General features: G+C 40.8%; 1 protein-coding gene and 1 long non-coding RNA gene across 2 annotated transcripts; one reads left to right on the top strand and one right to left on the bottom strand.

The window, feature by feature from the left end:
• Window positions 1-2,079: 2,079 nt before the first annotated feature.
• LOC142750022 (uncharacterized) lies at window positions 2,080-6,488 on the top strand. Its single transcript, XM_075858738.1, has 4 exons — window positions 2,080-2,158; window positions 2,253-2,301; window positions 2,789-5,536; window positions 6,090-6,488. Exon 3 carries the CDS (start codon window positions 2,798-2,800, stop codon window positions 5,243-5,245), a length of 2,448 nt encoding a protein of 815 aa, XP_075714853.1. The 5' UTR covers window positions 2,080-2,158; window positions 2,253-2,301; window positions 2,789-2,797; the 3' UTR covers window positions 5,246-5,536; window positions 6,090-6,488.
• Window positions 6,489-6,845: 357 nt separating this feature from the next.
• On the bottom strand, window positions 6,846-9,822 carry LOC142750026 (uncharacterized). The gene is made up of 3 exons (XR_012882554.1): window positions 9,712-9,822; window positions 9,238-9,602; window positions 6,846-8,051 (listed from the first exon to the last, which is right to left on the bottom strand). It is a non-coding gene; the product is annotated as an uncharacterized LOC142750026 (long non-coding RNA).
• Between the last annotated feature and the right edge of the window lie 8,047 nt (window positions 9,823-17,869).

The following is a 17,869-nucleotide window of genomic DNA, read 5'->3' as shown; positions in this document are numbered from 1 at the left end:
CATCGTTTCCTTCCTGGACACAACATCAACCACAGTTTTTCAGGTATGTAACTCTAAGTCTTGAAGTTCATTTTTGTTCAAATGTTCATTCATGTTGATTTTCCCTGTGTAAATTCTATAGTATGCTTGCCTAGATGTGTATAGGCCTATATATTATGCATTGCTGGTTATGTAGTGATGTGTTGCATTGCATTGCTGGTTATGTAGTGATGTGTTGCATTGCATTCTTGGTTATGTAGTGATGTGTTGCATTGCATTGCTGGTTATGTAGTGATGTGTTGCATTGCATTGCTGGTTATGTAGTGATGTGTTGCATTGCATTGCTGGTTATGTAGTGATGTGTTGCATTGCATTGCTGGTTATGTAGTGATGTGTTGCATTGCATTCTTGGTTATGTAGTGATGTGTTGCATTGCATTGCTGGTTATGTAGTGATGTGTTGCATTGCATTGCTGGTTATGTAGTGATGTGTTGCATTGCATTCTTGGTTATGTAGTGATGTGTTGCATTGCATTGCTGGTTATGTAGTGATGTGTTGCATTGCATTGCTGGTTATGTAGTGATGTGTTGCATTGCATTCTTGGTTATGTAGTGATGTGTTGCATTGCATTGCTGGTTATGTAGTGATGTGTTGCATTGCATTGCTGGTTATGTAGTGATGTCTTGCATTGCATTGCTGGTTATGTAGTGATGTGTTGCATTGCATTGCTGGTTATGTAGTGATGTATTGCATTGCTGGTTATGTAGTGATGTGTTGCATTGCATTGCTGGTTATGTAGTGATGTGTTGCATTGCATTGCTGGTTATGTAGTGATGTGTTGCATTGCATTGCTGGTTATGTAGTGATGTGTTGCATTGCATTGCTGGTTATGTAGTGATGTGTTGCATTGCATTGCTGGTTATGTAGTGATGTGTTGCATTGCATTGCTGGTTATGTAGTGATGTGTTGCATTGCATTCTTGGTTATGTAGTGATGTGTTGCATTGCTGGTTATGTAGTGATGTGTTGCATTGCATTGCTGGTTATGTAGTGATGTGTTGCATTGCATTGCTGGTTATGTAGTGATGTGTTGCATTGCATTGCTGGTTATGTAGTGATGTGTTGCATTGCATTGCTGGTTATGTAGTGATGTATTGCATTGCTGGTTATGTAGTGATGTGTTGCATTGCATTGCTGGTTATGTAGTGATGTGTTGCATTGCATTGCTGGTTATGTAGTGATGTGTTGCATTGCATTGCTGGTTATGTAGTGATGTGTTGCATTGCATTCTTGGTTATGTAGTGATGTGTTGCATTGCTGTTTATGTAGTGATGTGTTGCATTGCATTGCTGGTTATGTAGTGATGTGTTGCATTGCATTGCTGGTTATGTAGTGATGTGTTGCATTGCATTGCTGGTTATGTAGTGATGTGTTGCATTGCATTGCTGGTTATGTAGTGATGTCTTGCATTGCATTGCTGGTTATGTAGTGATGTGTTGCATTGCATTGCTGGTTATGTAGTGATGTGTTGCATTGCATTCTTGGTTATGTAGTGATGTGTTGCATTGCATTGCTGGTTATGTAGTGATGTGTTGCATTGCATTGCTGGTTATGTAGTGATGTCTTGCATTGCATTGCTGGTTATGTAGTGATGTGTTGCATTGCATTGCTGGTTATGTAGTGATGTCTTGCATTGCATTGCTGGTTATGTAGTGATGTGTTGCATTGCATTGCTGGTTATGTAGTGATGTGTTGCATTGCATTGCTGGTTATGTAGTGATGTCTTGCATTGCATTCTTGGTTATGTAGTGATGTGTTGCATTGCTGGTTATGTAGTGATGTCTTGCATTGCATTCTTGGTTATGTAGTGATGTGTTGCATTGCATTGCTGGTTATGTAGTGATGTGTTGCATTGCATTGCTGGTTATGTAGTGATGTGTTGCATTGCATTGCTGGTTATGTAGTGATGTGTTGCATTGCATTCTTGGTTATGTAGTGATGTCTTGCATTGCATTCTTGGTTATGTAGTGATGTCTTGCATTGCATTCTTGGTTATGTAGTTATGTCATGTACTGAAATGTTACATTGTGTCCCTTTTTCCAGCTTGGATTCTGCTTACTTGAAGTACAGCAAATCACATTTTCTATCTTAGTTTGAAACTTACAAAAGATAAAAAATAGGTAAGTACTAGTTTTAAAAAAATTTGAGGCTACATTAAAACGTTGGAAAACGTATCAAACATTTTTTAATTGTTATATTAATTTTGTACACTAGGCAATCAATAAATCTTAGGACGTACATTCGTTCATGTGTTGTGGCCTTGGTAAGTATATTCTAAACAATTTTGAATGCAATACTGAAACAGATAACATCGCACATGTCAACCAATCAACTTACCAAGGTAAAAACGTTAACTTATTTTTCTTAAACGTTGGTAAGTGTCTTTCTTACAACTAACCGTTTGTGGCCTCATGCACACGACCGTGCTGGTAATTACGAATCTTAATTACCAGCACGGGCGGCCACGGGCAGCCGGTCGTTTTTCCGAGCCGTGCTCCCATTATAAAGTATAGCAGCACGGCCCGTAAAATTAAAAAATAGAACATGTTATATTTTTTTAACGGCACGGGCACCTTCCCGTGAGAAAACGGGAAGATACCCGTGACTAACAGAAGTCTATGGGCCCGTTATTGCGGGTCGGAATTACGACCCGCAATAACGGGTGTTTTTACGGTCGTGTGCATGCGGCTTAATTTGATGGGTTTTTTTTCAATAGATTTCAGTCAATTTTCTTTTTTTTGCGATTACAGATAAATACAATGCCTTCATGCGTTATTAGCAATTGCCTGAGTAAGACAGGCAGAAAGGATCAAAGCATAGCTATCCGCTTGCATTCCTTTCCAAAGGATCCACAACGCATACAACAATGGCTAAATCAAACTGGTCAGAATTTTACAGACATCAACAAAATGATACAAACAATAATTGAAGATAAGTTCCAAAAATTCCGCATGTGCTCACTACATTTCAGCCAAGATTGTTATAAGGAAACCAAACATTGCCAAACACTCCGTCAAGATGCACTGCCTACCATTTTCCAACAAATTCCAGAGGGTAAGTGTTACATAGAAGAGACCCTGAAGAAGGACAGAAAGAAGAAAAAAATGAAGAGACCATTTGATCATGCCGTTGCTGGTACCTCGACCAGTGAAGATCTTGCCTTGGACGATTTTTGCAAAGAAAGTCTCTCTGAGTGTCATCCAAAGCAGTGTTCTGTGTCTACTCAAACAGATTACACCCTATTAAATGCGATGATTTTTTACATCTCTGGAACAGATACATCGAGAGAAATTTCAAGTAACAGTGATGTTCTTTCTCTCTCTCCAATAACTTTAAAATCTAACCCAAATTTTCAAAAAACAAGCAGCCCAAAAACGGTAAGTAGCTCTGAATTCTCTTCTCCCCAAAAAAAAAAGGCACTTATACAGATTGAGACAAAAGAGACTTGCGACTTTCAAGAAGACGACATCAACTTTCAAGACATCATACCACTTTCTCCTATTGAAGAAGCTTTTGGGATACTAGAAGAAAGCATTGACACAGAAAGTGATGCTATTCTGGATAAAAATGATGGCTATAAAGATGAAGACTATCTACCCCAAGATACCAGTATGACAGATTCAGATTTATTAGATTCTGCTTCACTAATTTACCCGCACCATCCTCCTTCACCACCTAAAATGACACCTCTAACTCTTAGACAGCAAGTTATTGACAGAAAGCTTCTGGTCTTTGAATCATGTTTAGACAATCTAATCATGAAAGTTAAATGTCAGTATACACCAGAATGTAACTACCTAGTAAAGAGCTTTACCAAAAAATTTGATGCGTCCGCATGTAAAATTTATGGAAAATGTTACCAAGGCCATCAGTTTACAATTTTTGAGTCCCAACCAAAAATCGGAAGAATGTCCTCGGGAAACCTACTACTGTCTGCATCGATTTTGTTTAGTGGGTTGAACTTTCAGAAGGTCAACGAACTATTCAACATACTTGGCATGGTAAGTATTTCAGAAAAGACTTACTACCGTCACCAGAGTAAGTTTCTTTTTCCGTCCATTGACATTGCGTGGCAAGAGGAGAAAAATAAAAACTTTGAGGAATTGAAGACCACTCCACTATGTGTGTCAGGTGATGGCCAATGTGACAGCCCAGGTCACAATGCAAAATACTGTACATATACCATACTGGATAGCTTATCAGACAAGATCCTTGATTTTGAAGTTGTTCAAAAATCACAGTGTACTTCATCCGTCGCAATGGAGAAGTTCGGATTTAAAATTTGTCTTGAAAGAATAATTAACTCCGGTTTAAAAGTTCTAATATTTGCTTCCGATAGACATGTCAGCATAAGAAAAACTATGAGGCTAGACTATCCACATATCCGACATCAGTTCGATGTTTGGCATTATGCCAAGTCCATAAAAAAAAAATTAACCCAAGCTAGCCACCAGAGGTTTTGTAAAGAAATTACTCCCTGGATTGATAAAATCGGCCTTCATTTCTGGTGGTCTATACAAACCTGTGATGATAACGAGGAAAATCTTAAAGAAAGATGGCTGTCTCTGCTTCACCACATTGCAGACGAACACGAATGGGATGGAAAACTTTATACCCAATGTAGCCATGGATCCTTGGATGCTGTAGAACAAGAAGGTAAAGTATTGTGGCTCAATAAGGAGACCGCCCCATATCTCACAATTGAAAAAATTGTAAACAACCCACAACTAATTGCCGAACTGCCACATTTAGTAAACAACTGTCATACAGGAAGTCTTGAGAATTTTCATAGTCTGGTCCTCAAATATAGAACCAAAAGGATACACTTCGGTATTGATGCAATGGAGGCAAGAACTAAATTAGCTGCCCTTACTCATAATAAAAATGTGGGAAGAGAGCAGGCCACCGTGAAAAAACAAAATAAAAACACTGAAGAAAAGGGCACAAAGAGAACCAGATTAATTGTCCCAAAAGGAAAATCTAGATGGATAGTTAAAAATGTATATGAGAAAATAAGCGTTGAATATTTGGAAGACCTGGCCGTTAATGTTCTAAAGATTGCCAATGGAGAAGTAACATCAGCGTGGAGTTCTAGAGCACCAAGCCTACCACCTAATTTAGCGAATTTAGAAAGGCCAAATAAAGAAGAAATAAAACAACAAAAAATAGCACGCTTCCGTACCTCCTGCCAGATAGATGCTCGATAGTTCCTTCAAATGTCAACGACAGCTATTCTACTGACAATCCAACTTTTTTTTAATATCAGTTGCTTTGCGTTTATCTATGTTTGATATGTTTCCTTTGGTTTGACAGATACACTATAGTTATGACATTGCCTCTTAGATTATAGAGTACATTGGCCATTAGTAACCTAGTGACAGATCCTCTTTAATTATCCAAATGAACACAGTTATTGTTCAATTTTTATATTTGAGATAACATTTTTATATTTTGTATTACAGAAGATCTTTTCGGACTATGAAGAGAAAAATGAAAAAGTGAGTAACTTTATTTACTTTGTTCTATCTGTTAGTTTTTTAGTCTTGCTGCCCAGATGCTACTCTCATGTATTTATTAGTTTTTAAAGTATCATATTACGTGATTGCATACGTTTACATGTGTTAATTGTGAGGCAATAAATCTTGTGAAAGAAAAACCTTATTGTTTTGTTGCAGTATTGAGATTGTGATGTTATACTCTTGTTCTACACAACATTATGTATGTAAGGCTCTGTTCACATCTGTGACGTAGGTCCATTACGCATTGTTTACCTGAGACAATAGCAAAGCTATTGTGTCCTGTAAAATAACAGATACAACCACGTAAAGCCGATGAAACACAAAGTCAATGTGTTCCATAGTCAAACCGCGGTGTCCCAAGTTCTATGGAACCCTTGGTTCCATTATTCCCTTGTTATGCTGATTTGATGTAGCAGAACTAAATGGCACAACGCTGATGTGAATAGAGCATAAGTATTGAGAGAACTCAGTATTGAATTTGAATATAGATCAGGGTTATGTTTTTAATATTTGTTGTTTCTTTTTCCTACAGTGTGAACACTACATACAGATGAAAATAATAACCAGACAACATTCCTGATTTTAAAACAAAATTTTTTATTACAACATTGCTTTTAACAATTAGCTTTTATTGCATATAAAATTAAGATTACAGTGGATACAATACGCCAAAAAAATAAGAAAAAACAACTACGAAAACATTAATTAGCCCATGAATTAAATTATTAGGTAAGTTGAACAGTATGCCCATATAAACAGACATGCCAATTTTAGAAGTCCATCACACATGAAGAGATTTTTAAAAAGCAGCAAATGGATGTGGTTGTTTAAATTAATTTTACAAACAAGTTTTGTGCCCCTCCCACCAATTAGCATGTGTATAAATTTTATCCCATTTGTTTTCCATGGTACATTTTACATTGTTTATTGAAAAACAAAATTCCCGAAAAAGTAGTATTCAAATACCAAAATTATTTTTTACCAAAAAAATACAAATCTATTGTGCAAAGCTTCTGGTTTATGGCACAGTTATTGATAAATAAGTTTTAAGTTTACAACCCAATAAAAGATAGAGAGTGTTTTGAAACAGTCATAATATGATAGGATGCTTAATAAATTTTTTGGGCAAAAAATATTATCAAAAAACATGGAACAAAGTTTATTCTATAATAAGTTTATTACAAAAGTTGACGTTACAGTGCTATATAAATATATAACAAAATTTTTTATTAAAATAAAAATATTAAAATAACATGAACTGTGTCAAGTCTATTATTACTATTAGGTGTAATGTTTCTTTTCTGAAATTGTGTACGAAAAATACGAGTTTAGTGTTGTACATTTGTTTGTTTTTTTAAAGTCTAATATGGTGTATCAAGATTAAACAAAAGAGTACACGTTACCTTACACTAAGGGCCTGTTCACATCAGTGTTGGCTTTCCGTTGAGGGGTTCCGTCGGAGGTTTCCATCGTGGAACCCCGCAACGGAAAGCCAGTGTGAAACATTATCTTCCGTTTGCATCGCCATTGATATCAATGGTGAAGGAAACATTGATAATGGTTTCCGTCTGTCAACGTTCCGGCAGGTTTCATTTTTTTCTACTGAAGAAATTGCGCAGTCGAGGGGGCTGAGCCGGCGTCATCAGCGGTGGATGTCAGCTGTATGTTAAAGCTGACATCCACCTGTAACGGTGGATCCCTGCCATTAACCCCTGTAGCTCCAATCCCTGCCATGAACACCTTTGATGCAGCGATCGTAATCGATCGCTGCATCTTAGCGTTTGCGTTACAAGCCCTGCCGTGTGTCCTAACACCTGTTTATGATCACACGGGGGGTATTTTTTTGATACTGGGAAAAAATGTCTTTCAGAATTTTGTAATGCTTTTTCTCCTTTAGTCCTTGTGGAAATGAGAAAAAGAACTGCAAATCCGAATTTGTTAACAAAAAAATGTGGAGTTTTATTCTCACGGAATAAAAATGTGAGAAATTGCTGATAAAAGACAATTCAGAACTTGTTGCACTTTCGGTGGTAATATGTCAGATTTTACAAATGAGGCTCCTCAGGAAGGTCAATAGTGGCCAAAGCAGAAGGGGTTAAACGGCAGGAGTGTTGACGGTCGGAACACAAACAAAGTTCAATAGTTGAAATGCTGTTGACATTTTCACTTTTAATAAAGATTTCAAGCTTTTACAAAGGTTTAAAATGATCAATTGCATTAGCCCTAAACAAAAAAATAATAAAAGTGTATAAAGTGCAACATAATGCTTGAAGAACAGAACGAATTGAAAAATGAATTAGATCACTACTCAAAGGCCATGAATTCAGCTGGAGTATCACTACAAGGAAGGAATCCCATGTATTCTCCATCCAAATCGGGAAAAGCAGCGCGGACTTTGCGTACGACGCAGGACGGAATGGGTCGTCTATTTCCTATACCTAAATAGCCGTGAATCCACGCAGTAAAGGATCTATATGCAGTCTTTCTAAGGTGCCTACAGGTAAATGAACACAAGCAGAACGCAGGCATATCATAAAAATATATGCATTCATAATTAAAATTACTTTTTAATACAAGAGCAGCCCTTTTGCCGATTTTCATTTACGTTTTTACCTCCCCACCTTACGAAAGCAATAATGTCTTTATTGTTTACTATGCTCTAGGGGGAAAATGGGAAAAGGGGGTTTTTCTGAACTTTTACTATTCATATGTTTCACACCAAAACAATTGTTTTTGATTTAACTATTTTTTGTTTTTTTTATTAGTCCCCCTAGGGGACTTCAACCAGCGATCGTTAGATCGCTTGCATGACATACTGCAATACTAATGTAGCCCCCCTCTTTGTAACTACTTCAATGCTGCCGTCGCTATTGGCCGCAGCATTTAACGAAGTGACGGCTGTAATAAACAGCTGACACCCGCATCGTATGGAGCGTGTTCACTCCGTGAGCCCGTTACGTACTTCACCTACCCGACTTTGGCGTATGGATACGTTAAATCTTGTGAAGGGGTTATAAATAAAAATTAACTTTTTTAGGCTCTGTCTGCCATAACAACAGGAAATATGGTCATACAGCCCTGGGGTTCTTTAATGGAGCCTGTGCTGTCTGCCCTTCTCTGGTATGTCCCTCGATCACATCCCAAGAATTCCTCCAGGTGTGATCCAAAAGGCATCCCCCTTCTCATTTTCACCTTGAATGCTGAGATTAACTTTTGTTCGCAGCATTCAGAGGAATGGCGTTGTAGATTAGAGGTTAGAGCGGGGCTGTGGTTGTGTAGTACAACCATTGGCCAGCTCCTGACAATAAGTGCGTGTGCGGTCAGCATCAGGTTATGCGGCCGGCGCTGCACTAATGAGCGGCGTCTCCAGCACAGAAGACAGAACATGGCGTTTTGTAGTGCACACACCATGTTCTGTCTTCAGTGCTTGAGCTCATTAGTACAGCACTTCTCAGGAGCAGGGCAAATGCTGTATTAAACAGCCGCACCCACACCCTAACAACATTAATGTATTACTATACTTAGATATGCGTCCGCACAGCTTAGTATAGAAATCCATGAAAGAACGTTATTTAAAATTTGGAGGGTGCGCGTTATGGGAACAGTCTCGATGCATCGTGCGACCATAATACACACAGTATGGCTGTATACTTTAGACTTTCGACTTTGTTCCAACTTACCGATTTATGTCCTTTCTTGGTGGTGGACGCCTTACATCCCCTATAGTTCTTAAAGTAATATTTACGGTGTTCTCACGGGTGCAAAAAAAAGAAAAAAATTCATGCTCAGAGATACACTGTAAGTTACTCATATATTCAACAGCGTTTTCAACTTCTTGACAGCAGATTGATTCAAGGTTGGTTGGCATCATAACACATTGAAGACATTTGCACCAGTCTACTCTTCCAATCCTCCCTTCTAACATTAGATTGTCAAATTCTATAAAATTGGCATTGACATTACGCAGTGGATTATTGGGAAAACATGGTGCGTGTCTTGACTGTCCAGAGTATTTTTTTCGAAGATTTGCAAGTAAAAAACGCATCTATGGATGGAGAATAAAAAATAGAGAGCTGTGGTCAATCTGTGTTATGCACCTATCAAATATACAGTTTGACACAGAAATCAACCTTTATTAATTTTTAACTGCTGACCTCATCATCTGTATTGAATATTTCAGCAGTAACCAATCCAGGCTGAGAACTATAATTTGTGGGATTGGTGTGTCCAATGTGCTCTTCGGAATGTATTTCTTCCAGAGAAAGGGCCGCCTTATAGGATAATAAATAAAAACCAAATGTTTTAGCATAAGATAATTAATACATTTTTGGCCATGATATAAAGATATTTGGAAGTAAACTCACTGCCACATAGTACATTTTTAAGCTGACCCCCTGTATATGATGCCATACAGCTCCCCCCCCCTGTAGATGATGCCCCCCCCCCCCTCCTACCGGTAGTAATCTTACGGGACTATATCTGTATGTTCAGATATTCTGGACAGTGCAGAAAAATTCGCTACAGTTGACAACAATGATCCCTGTACTAGTTCTACACTACCCTTGTAGTCAGCACAACAATACCCAACATATAATTCTGCCAGAATGCCCTACACACTCACCGATGCAGCACGGTGTACTTCACGTGTGGCCTCTTGTCTTCACGTGATCTGTGAAGGAGGCACAATGACGTCAAGTAGTCGCCGTCGCAGAACCTGTGAGACTACAGACCACACACGGAGGACGGCGCTGCATCAGTTGATGCTCGTTTTCTGACATTTTATGTAATCAGTTTTGAGGCTAAAAAAAAAAAAAAAGGGAAAAATACATAAACAAGAGCAGTTAATAGAATATTCATTTTTTGTAATCTAAGGATGGGTTCACACAGAGTTTGTTGTAACTGGATTTGCCCTGCTTTTAAGCACGCATCCTAAAATCGCTGCGATAAAAGCTTTCTCAGACTCACATTGATGTCAGTGGGAGGCCAGAGGCGTAAACGACCGAAGATGGGGCAATTCCCTTATTTTTCCCGCCAGCCATTTTACTCACTTGCGGAACAAAAAGGCCTCCGCCTCCCATTGAAATAAATGTGAGGCATTTTCGTCCATTTTTGGTGCGTGTTCCGGGTGCGTTTTCAGCCTCAAAAAACTTAAAAAAAAAAAAAATTGTCAACTGCCCCGAAGTGAAATTTAGCCTTCAAAATCCATATGAGACAGCATATCTGTAGCACTACGACCCTAAAGCTATGGATAAGATTAGATACAGCGGTTTAGCAGACAGTATCACACATTATAGGATTAGATATAGGGCTCAGCAGACAGTATCACACATGATAGGATTAGATATAGGGCCCAGGTCGCTGACATTGCAGCTCCAGCGCTGGACCCAGGAAAGGTAAGAATAATAATTGTTTTGCTTTTTGACGTGATACTAATTATTTTTGTGTGTTTGTGTTTTGTTACAAGTTCGGTTGTTGTACTACTTCTAATCCGAGGTCTAATTTAATAACTGCTTTTTTTTTAGTCTCAATAAAATGTATAATGAGGGTTGTGTGTAATTTTTATTTCCATAAAATATTTTAGCTATGTCCTTGTATTTGTTTAAACTTTATAACTAATGCTCGAGTAATTTTCGCTGGCTGAATCACAACGATCATTACTAAGTTGGAGAATTAATGTTAGACATGAAGAGGTTAACACTAATCCACATTATTAACCTGCTACCCAGCGCCCCCAGGAAGAGCCGGGTACGATCTAGTACCCAACCATCTGTAGTGACAGAGGGGCACCAGCCGCAGTCTGGTATTAATAGGCTGGGAAAGGGCAAAAACTGTGACCTTCCCACCCTGGTAATGCTAGGCTGCTGTTGCTGTGTTGTATCTGGATGGTTATAAAAATGGGGAAACCCCACATCGTGCTGTGAAATTATTTTTAAAAAAAAATGACGTGGGGTCCCCCCCAATTTTAATAAACAGCCAGATACAACACAGCAACAGCAGGCTAGCATTACAAGGGTGGGAAGGGCCACTGTTTTTGGCCTTTCCCAGCCTAATAATACCAGCCTGCAGTCACCCCCGTGCCCGACCATCACTACAGATGGTCGGGTACTGGATCGTACCCGGCTCTTCCTGGCACCCCTGGTGGCGGTGGGTACCAGGGTAATAATGGGGCTTAGTGTTAGCCTTTTCACCGGCTAACACTAAGCCCCGCCTTAGTAATGGATACTGTCAACCTGTCAGCGGCCATTACTAAGTTGGTAACTATAAAGTTTAAAAAAAAAATGACGTGGGGTCCCCCCCAATTTTAATAAACAGCCAGATACAACACAGCAAAAGCAGGCTAGCATTACCAGGGTGGGAAGGGCCACTGTTTTTGGCCTTTCCCAGCCTAATAATACCAGCCTGCAGTCACCCCCGTGCCCGACCATCACTACAGATGGTCGGGTACTGGATCGTACCCGGCTCTTCCTGGCACCCCTGGTGGCGGTGGGTACCAGGGTAATAATGGGGGTTAGTTTTAGCCTTTTCACCGGCTAACACTAAGCCCCGCCTTAGTAATGGATACTGTCAACCTGTCAGCGGCCATTACTAAGTTGGTAACTATAAAGTTTAAAAAAAAAATGACGTGGGGTCCCCCCCAATTTTAATAAACAGCCAGATACAACACAGCAACAGCAGGCTAGCATTACCAGGGTGGGAAGGGCCACTGTTTTTGGCCTTTCCCAGCCTAATAATACCAGCCTGCAGTCACCCCCGTGCCCGACCATCACTACAGATGGTCGGGTACTGGATCGTACCCGGCTCTTCCTGGCACCCCTGGTGGCGGTGGGTACCAGGGTAATAATGGGGGTTAGTTTTAGCCTTTTCACCGGCTAACACTAAGCCCCGCCTTAGTAATGGATACTGTCAACCTGTCAGCGGCCATTACTAAGTTGGTAACTATAAAGTTTAAAAAAAAAATGACGTGGGGTCCCCCCCAATTTTAATAAACAGCCAGATACAACACAGCAACAGCAGGCTAGCATTACCAGGGTGGGAAGGGCCACTGTTTTTGGCCTTTCCCAGCCTAATAATACCAGCCTGCAGTCACCCCCGTGCCCGACCATCACTACAGATGGTCGGGTACTGGATCGTACCCGGCTCTTCCTGGCACCCCTGGTGGCGGTGGGTACCAGGGTAATAATGGGGGTTAGTTTTAGCCTTTTCACCGGCTAACACTAAGCCCCGCCTTAGTAATGGATACTGTCAACCTGTCAGCGGCCATTACTAAGTTGGTAACTATAAAGTTTAAAAAAAAAATGACGTGGGGTCCCCCCCAATTTTAATAAACAGCCAGATACAACACAGCAACAGCAGGCTAGCATTACCAGGGTGGGAAGGGCCACTGTTTTTGGCCTTTCCCAGCCTAATAATACCAGCCTGCAGTCACCCCCGTGCCCGACCATCACTACAGATGGTCGGGTACTGGATCGTACCCGGCTCTTCCTGGCACCCCTGGTGGCGGTGGGTACCAGGGTAATAATGGGGGTTAGTTTTAGCCTTTTCACCGGCTAACACTAAGCCCCGCCTTAGTAATGGATACTGTCAACCTGTCAGCGGCCATTACTAAGTTGGTAACGATAAAGTTTAAAAAAAAAAAAAGACAGAACAAATAGATTTATTGAAATAAAACACCCCCACACAACCCTCATTAACCATTTTATTCACAATAAAGAAGGCGTCATCGAAGTAGTCCTCGAATCCGACGTAGTCCAACGACCCAACCTGCAAAAAAAAACACTAAAAAAAATTCATTAGTAAGAGCCTGTCCACATCACCGCTGCCCTTCCATTGATAGGTTCCGTCGGGTTAACCCCTCAACAGAAAGGCAAACTGAAACCGCCGCTTCAGTTTCCCTCACCATTGATCTCAATGGTGACGGAAACGTTGTGAAAGATTTCTGTTTCTCACCGTTGTGGCAGGATTCCGTTGTTTTGTGTTGTCGACTGCGCTATTGATTCTGCCAAAACAACGGAACCCGTTCACAACGGTGACAAACAGGAACCATTAGCAAAGTTTCCATCACCATTGAGATCAATGGTGATGCAAACGGACTTTACGTTGAGGGGTTAACCAGATGGAACCTCTCAACGGAAGGGCAGCGGTGATGTGAACAGGGCCTTAGATACAGGGCCCATGTGCATGTGTGATACTGTTTGTTGTACCCTGTATCTAAGCCTAAGGTAGGGTTAGATACAGGGTCCAGCAGACAGTATTCTTATGCAGTATAAGCTTGGGGTCTATATCTAAGCCTAACAAACGGTAGGCCTAAAAGGGGGTTGTACAGACACTAAACATTGATGGCCTATCCTCAAGGATAGGCCATCAATAGCTAATGAGTCGAGGTCCCACTAGCGGGACCCCCGCCATCCAGCTGTTTTGAAGGGGTTGCAGCACCTCGTACGAGCACTACTTCCCCTTCATTTCCCGCCCTTGCTCACACTGTGAATCGCTGACACGTCCGTGTCGGCAATTCAGTGTGAGAATGTGACCGGAATGAAGGGGAAGTAGTGCTCGTACGAGCGGCTACTACCCCTTCTAAACAGCTGAATGGGGGGGGTGTCGGACACCAACACATCAGCAAGACACTTACCTCCTCTTCGGCCACTGCTGCAGACACAAAGCGAGGGGAGAAGCAGCTGGAGATGAGAAGTGTGGTGGAGAGCAATAGAGAAAAGCTTACCTCTGCACTGCTGCGTTCACTCAGCTGTCAGGAGACGGGGGCTGGATTAGAACAGGAACCGACGGCCTGTGATGACGTCACACAGAGCGCCGCGCATGCGCAGTCCTATACAGTGAGACCATCTACTTTACAGTCTCAATGCGCAAGCGCGGGATTTCAAGTGCAGTGAAGTGAGAGAAGCTGTCAATCAACAATAAGGGGGCGGAGCCAACTCTGAAACGCCGGAGGAAGAAAAATCTGACTCTTTTCGAGTGAAGATTTGACTCTTTTGTGGTCATTTGCATACGGCGCGGGACCATTGAAAACAGGAATACTGAAGGTACAGAGCCGACATTTAACGTATTTAGAGGTTAGTTAACAATGATTTTTCACCCACTTTCAAATGGTATTGCAGGCTTCATACCGAAAATGCTGGTGACAGGTTCCCTTTAAGGCAGCAGGTGTTTTCCTAACACCTGGACAGTATTCTTCTCTAACTAACTATGTTGCCCAGCTCCATAAGCAGCTGACTAATTTGCATGACAAGGTCTTTTCTTCTTTAGCAGATCCACAAGACATAACTGGAACTCACTACCTACAACCTGGAGATTGGGTCGTGATAAAAAGATACGTGCGAAGTCATCTAGCACTATTATTTGATGGCCCATACCAAGTACTACTGACCACTCCTACCTCAGTGATAGTGGAGGGGCAACCCAAATGGATTCACACTTTCCAATGTTAAAATGTAAATTTTCAGGTCGGTGACGCATACCTGCGCCAAAAGGTGAAGCCACTCGGGGAGGAGAGTATTGAGCAGTGAAAGACTTTCAAAATGAATTGCCTGCTTTTTCGGGTTTTATGCTATTGTGTACAGGTGAAGGGAGAACGTCAGAAAAAATACATCAACAAACAGCTGAACACCACGGACTGCTGAATATGTTCCCATGTTCCAGAAACCATAAAAGATTCCTTTTGCTTGGTATCCCAATATTAATGAATAACCTCTTTCTCACAGATTAAAGCCATAATGTTGAAATAGACGTAGATCACACTATCCACAATAGTCTGTCAGACCAAGAAACATACTTAAAAATGGCTGGCCTACTCACACCACCCAATGTATGTGTAGGGCCCATGTATGTATTCTCCAAGCCAAAATAAAGGATCACATATTACATCTACTTAAGGAATATGTGGGAGAAACTAATTGTAATAATGCCATATCAAAATTTGACATGGAGTATAAAGGAAAAACAAGTAATTTTCTACATGGTAAAGCACCATGCACACGACCGTATTTTTCATCCATAATTACGGACCCACTCATTTCTATTGGCCACGGACACCTTTCAGTATTTTTACTGATGGGTGTTCGTGCTGAAAAAAATTATAGAACCTGTCCTATTCTTGTCCATAATTACGCCATGGACTCTCCCATAAAAGCCTATGGGTGCCTCCGTAAATACGGACGGCTACGTATTTACGGAAGTGTTGCTATGCAACATGTTGGTGACATCATTTGTATCCTCCCTGTTATTTTACGGATCCGTATATAAGGATCCGTATATAAGGAATACACATGCAAGTCGGACTGTATTTACGAACACCCTTCCGTATATACGGATAAAATACGGATGACTACGGATCCATATTTACGTACAGTATTTACAGAGAGATAAAAATACGGTCGTGTGCATGGGGCCTAAGAGTAATGGTGTGGAAATATAAAAGTGTCTCGTGTCCCCAGGTGTGCCTGAATTGACAAAGCAGAAGATGATGATACATGGGACTGTGCAAATAATTTACACAAAAATATGGTATAGTATTATCCATGATAGTAACTTGGATGAGACAGAAAGAATGGCACTTGAGGATTTATGTCAGAACTAACAACTTGTCATTAAACCCTCTGACAAGGGTGGCAACATCGTTGTAATGGATGAAAAGGATTATGTCCATATGGTGCACAGGTTATTAGACGATAGGGCCACCTATGTAATCGTGGATAAAAATCCTACAGACATGTATCTGACTGAACTCAATGCCATTCTTGTCGAAGCAAAGGCACATAACATCATCACTAGAGAGGAGTTTCAATTTATGTTCATTTCTAGTCCCACAATTGCCACTTTTTACGCGCTCCCCAAAATACATAAGACCTCTCGCCCTGTCCCTGGCAGGCCTATTGTATCAGGTAATGATAGCCTTACTCAAGGCATTAGCTTATATGCAGATGAGGTGCTCTCATCATTTGTTACCTCATTACCGTCATATCTCAAAGAGACTAAAGACACTATCACCAGGATCCAGGACATCCAGGTTAATCCATCCACTTTGATTGCCAGTATAGACGTGGAGTCTTTATATACAAGTATGCAACACGAGATGGGTATCACTGAAGTCACTCATTTCTTGTGCACAATTTCATATGCACAACAATTTTGTTCTGTCACTCCTACGGTTTCTTTTGACCCATAATTACTTCATCTTTGATAGGAAATTCTATCATCAGATAAAAGGCACGGCAATGGGCACAGCATGTGCCCCCACTTATGCCAATTTATTTCTGGGGTGGTGGGAGGATACATTTGTTTTTTCGGACGATTTACTTTGCTACACGTGTCACATATTATTTTGGGGTCGTTATATAGACGACATATTGATTTTTTGGGAGGGAGACTCTGCCACTTTCTTGGACTTCATGTCTGTACTCTCAGTAACGTTATTGGCATGAGATTGACACACGAGATTCATCATGCTGAAATCGTATTCCTAGATCTTCGGATCTCCCTGGATCCTGATGGTAGTGTCCAGACCAAGATCATTCGTAAGCCCACAGCTATTAACAGTCTTCTCCATTGGGATAGTCATCACCCCCCGGCGTTGAAAAGGGGTATCCCAATGGGTCAATATCTGAGAGCAAGAAGGAACTGCTCAGATGAAACATCTTTTAAAATCGAATGTGATGGTTTATTTAAAAAAATTTTGGCTCGGGGTTACCCAAAAAAACATCTACATAGGATCTATGCCAGGGCCAGGGCGACAAAAAGGCAGGATCTTCTCTGTGAATCCACATGCGTCAGAAATGTCAACCCCATAGAATCCACCCCTGTTATCAGATGCATCGGTACTTACGATGCATGTTCCTCCCAAGTTAGAAAGATCTTGGAAAAATATTGGCCTATTCTAAGGGCAGATCCTGATCTACGTGATCAGATCTCTCCCATTCCCAGTGTAACGTACAGAAGAGGGAAGAATCTACGGGAATATCTGGTCCATAGCCACTATTCAAAACCGTCACCTACCTCCACATGTTGGTCGAGAACAATTACGGGCTCACATCCATGTGGCAGATGTTCATTCTGCCCCTATATGCCTGCTACTAAAAGTTTTTGTAACATCTCGGATGGCAAGACATATCAGATCAAACAATTTATGAACTGCCAGAGCAGCGGTTTAGTATATGCAGCACAATGCCCTTGTCCGAAATTGTACGTAGGAAAGACGATACAGGAACTTAGAAGAAGAATTTCTCGACATTGCTTCTCCATCAATGGAAAAGAGGATACACCACTATCGAGACATGTTCTCTCTCTTCATGGTGGTGATAC

This window comes from Rhinoderma darwinii, chromosome 3, assembly GCF_050947455.1.
Source record: "Rhinoderma darwinii isolate aRhiDar2 chromosome 3, aRhiDar2.hap1, whole genome shotgun sequence".
In the NCBI taxonomy this organism is placed as follows: domain Eukaryota; kingdom Metazoa; phylum Chordata; class Amphibia; order Anura; family Rhinodermatidae; genus Rhinoderma; species Rhinoderma darwinii.
Note: the sequence above shows the minus strand (reverse complement) of the source record. Positions and strands in the feature narration are given on the sequence as shown.

Bases quoted from the DNA above. Each gene is read 5' to 3' on its own strand.
- LOC142750022 (XM_075858738.1), top strand. From the start codon at position 2,798: ATGCCTTCATGCGTTATTAGCAATTGCCTGAGTAAGACAGGCAGAAAG.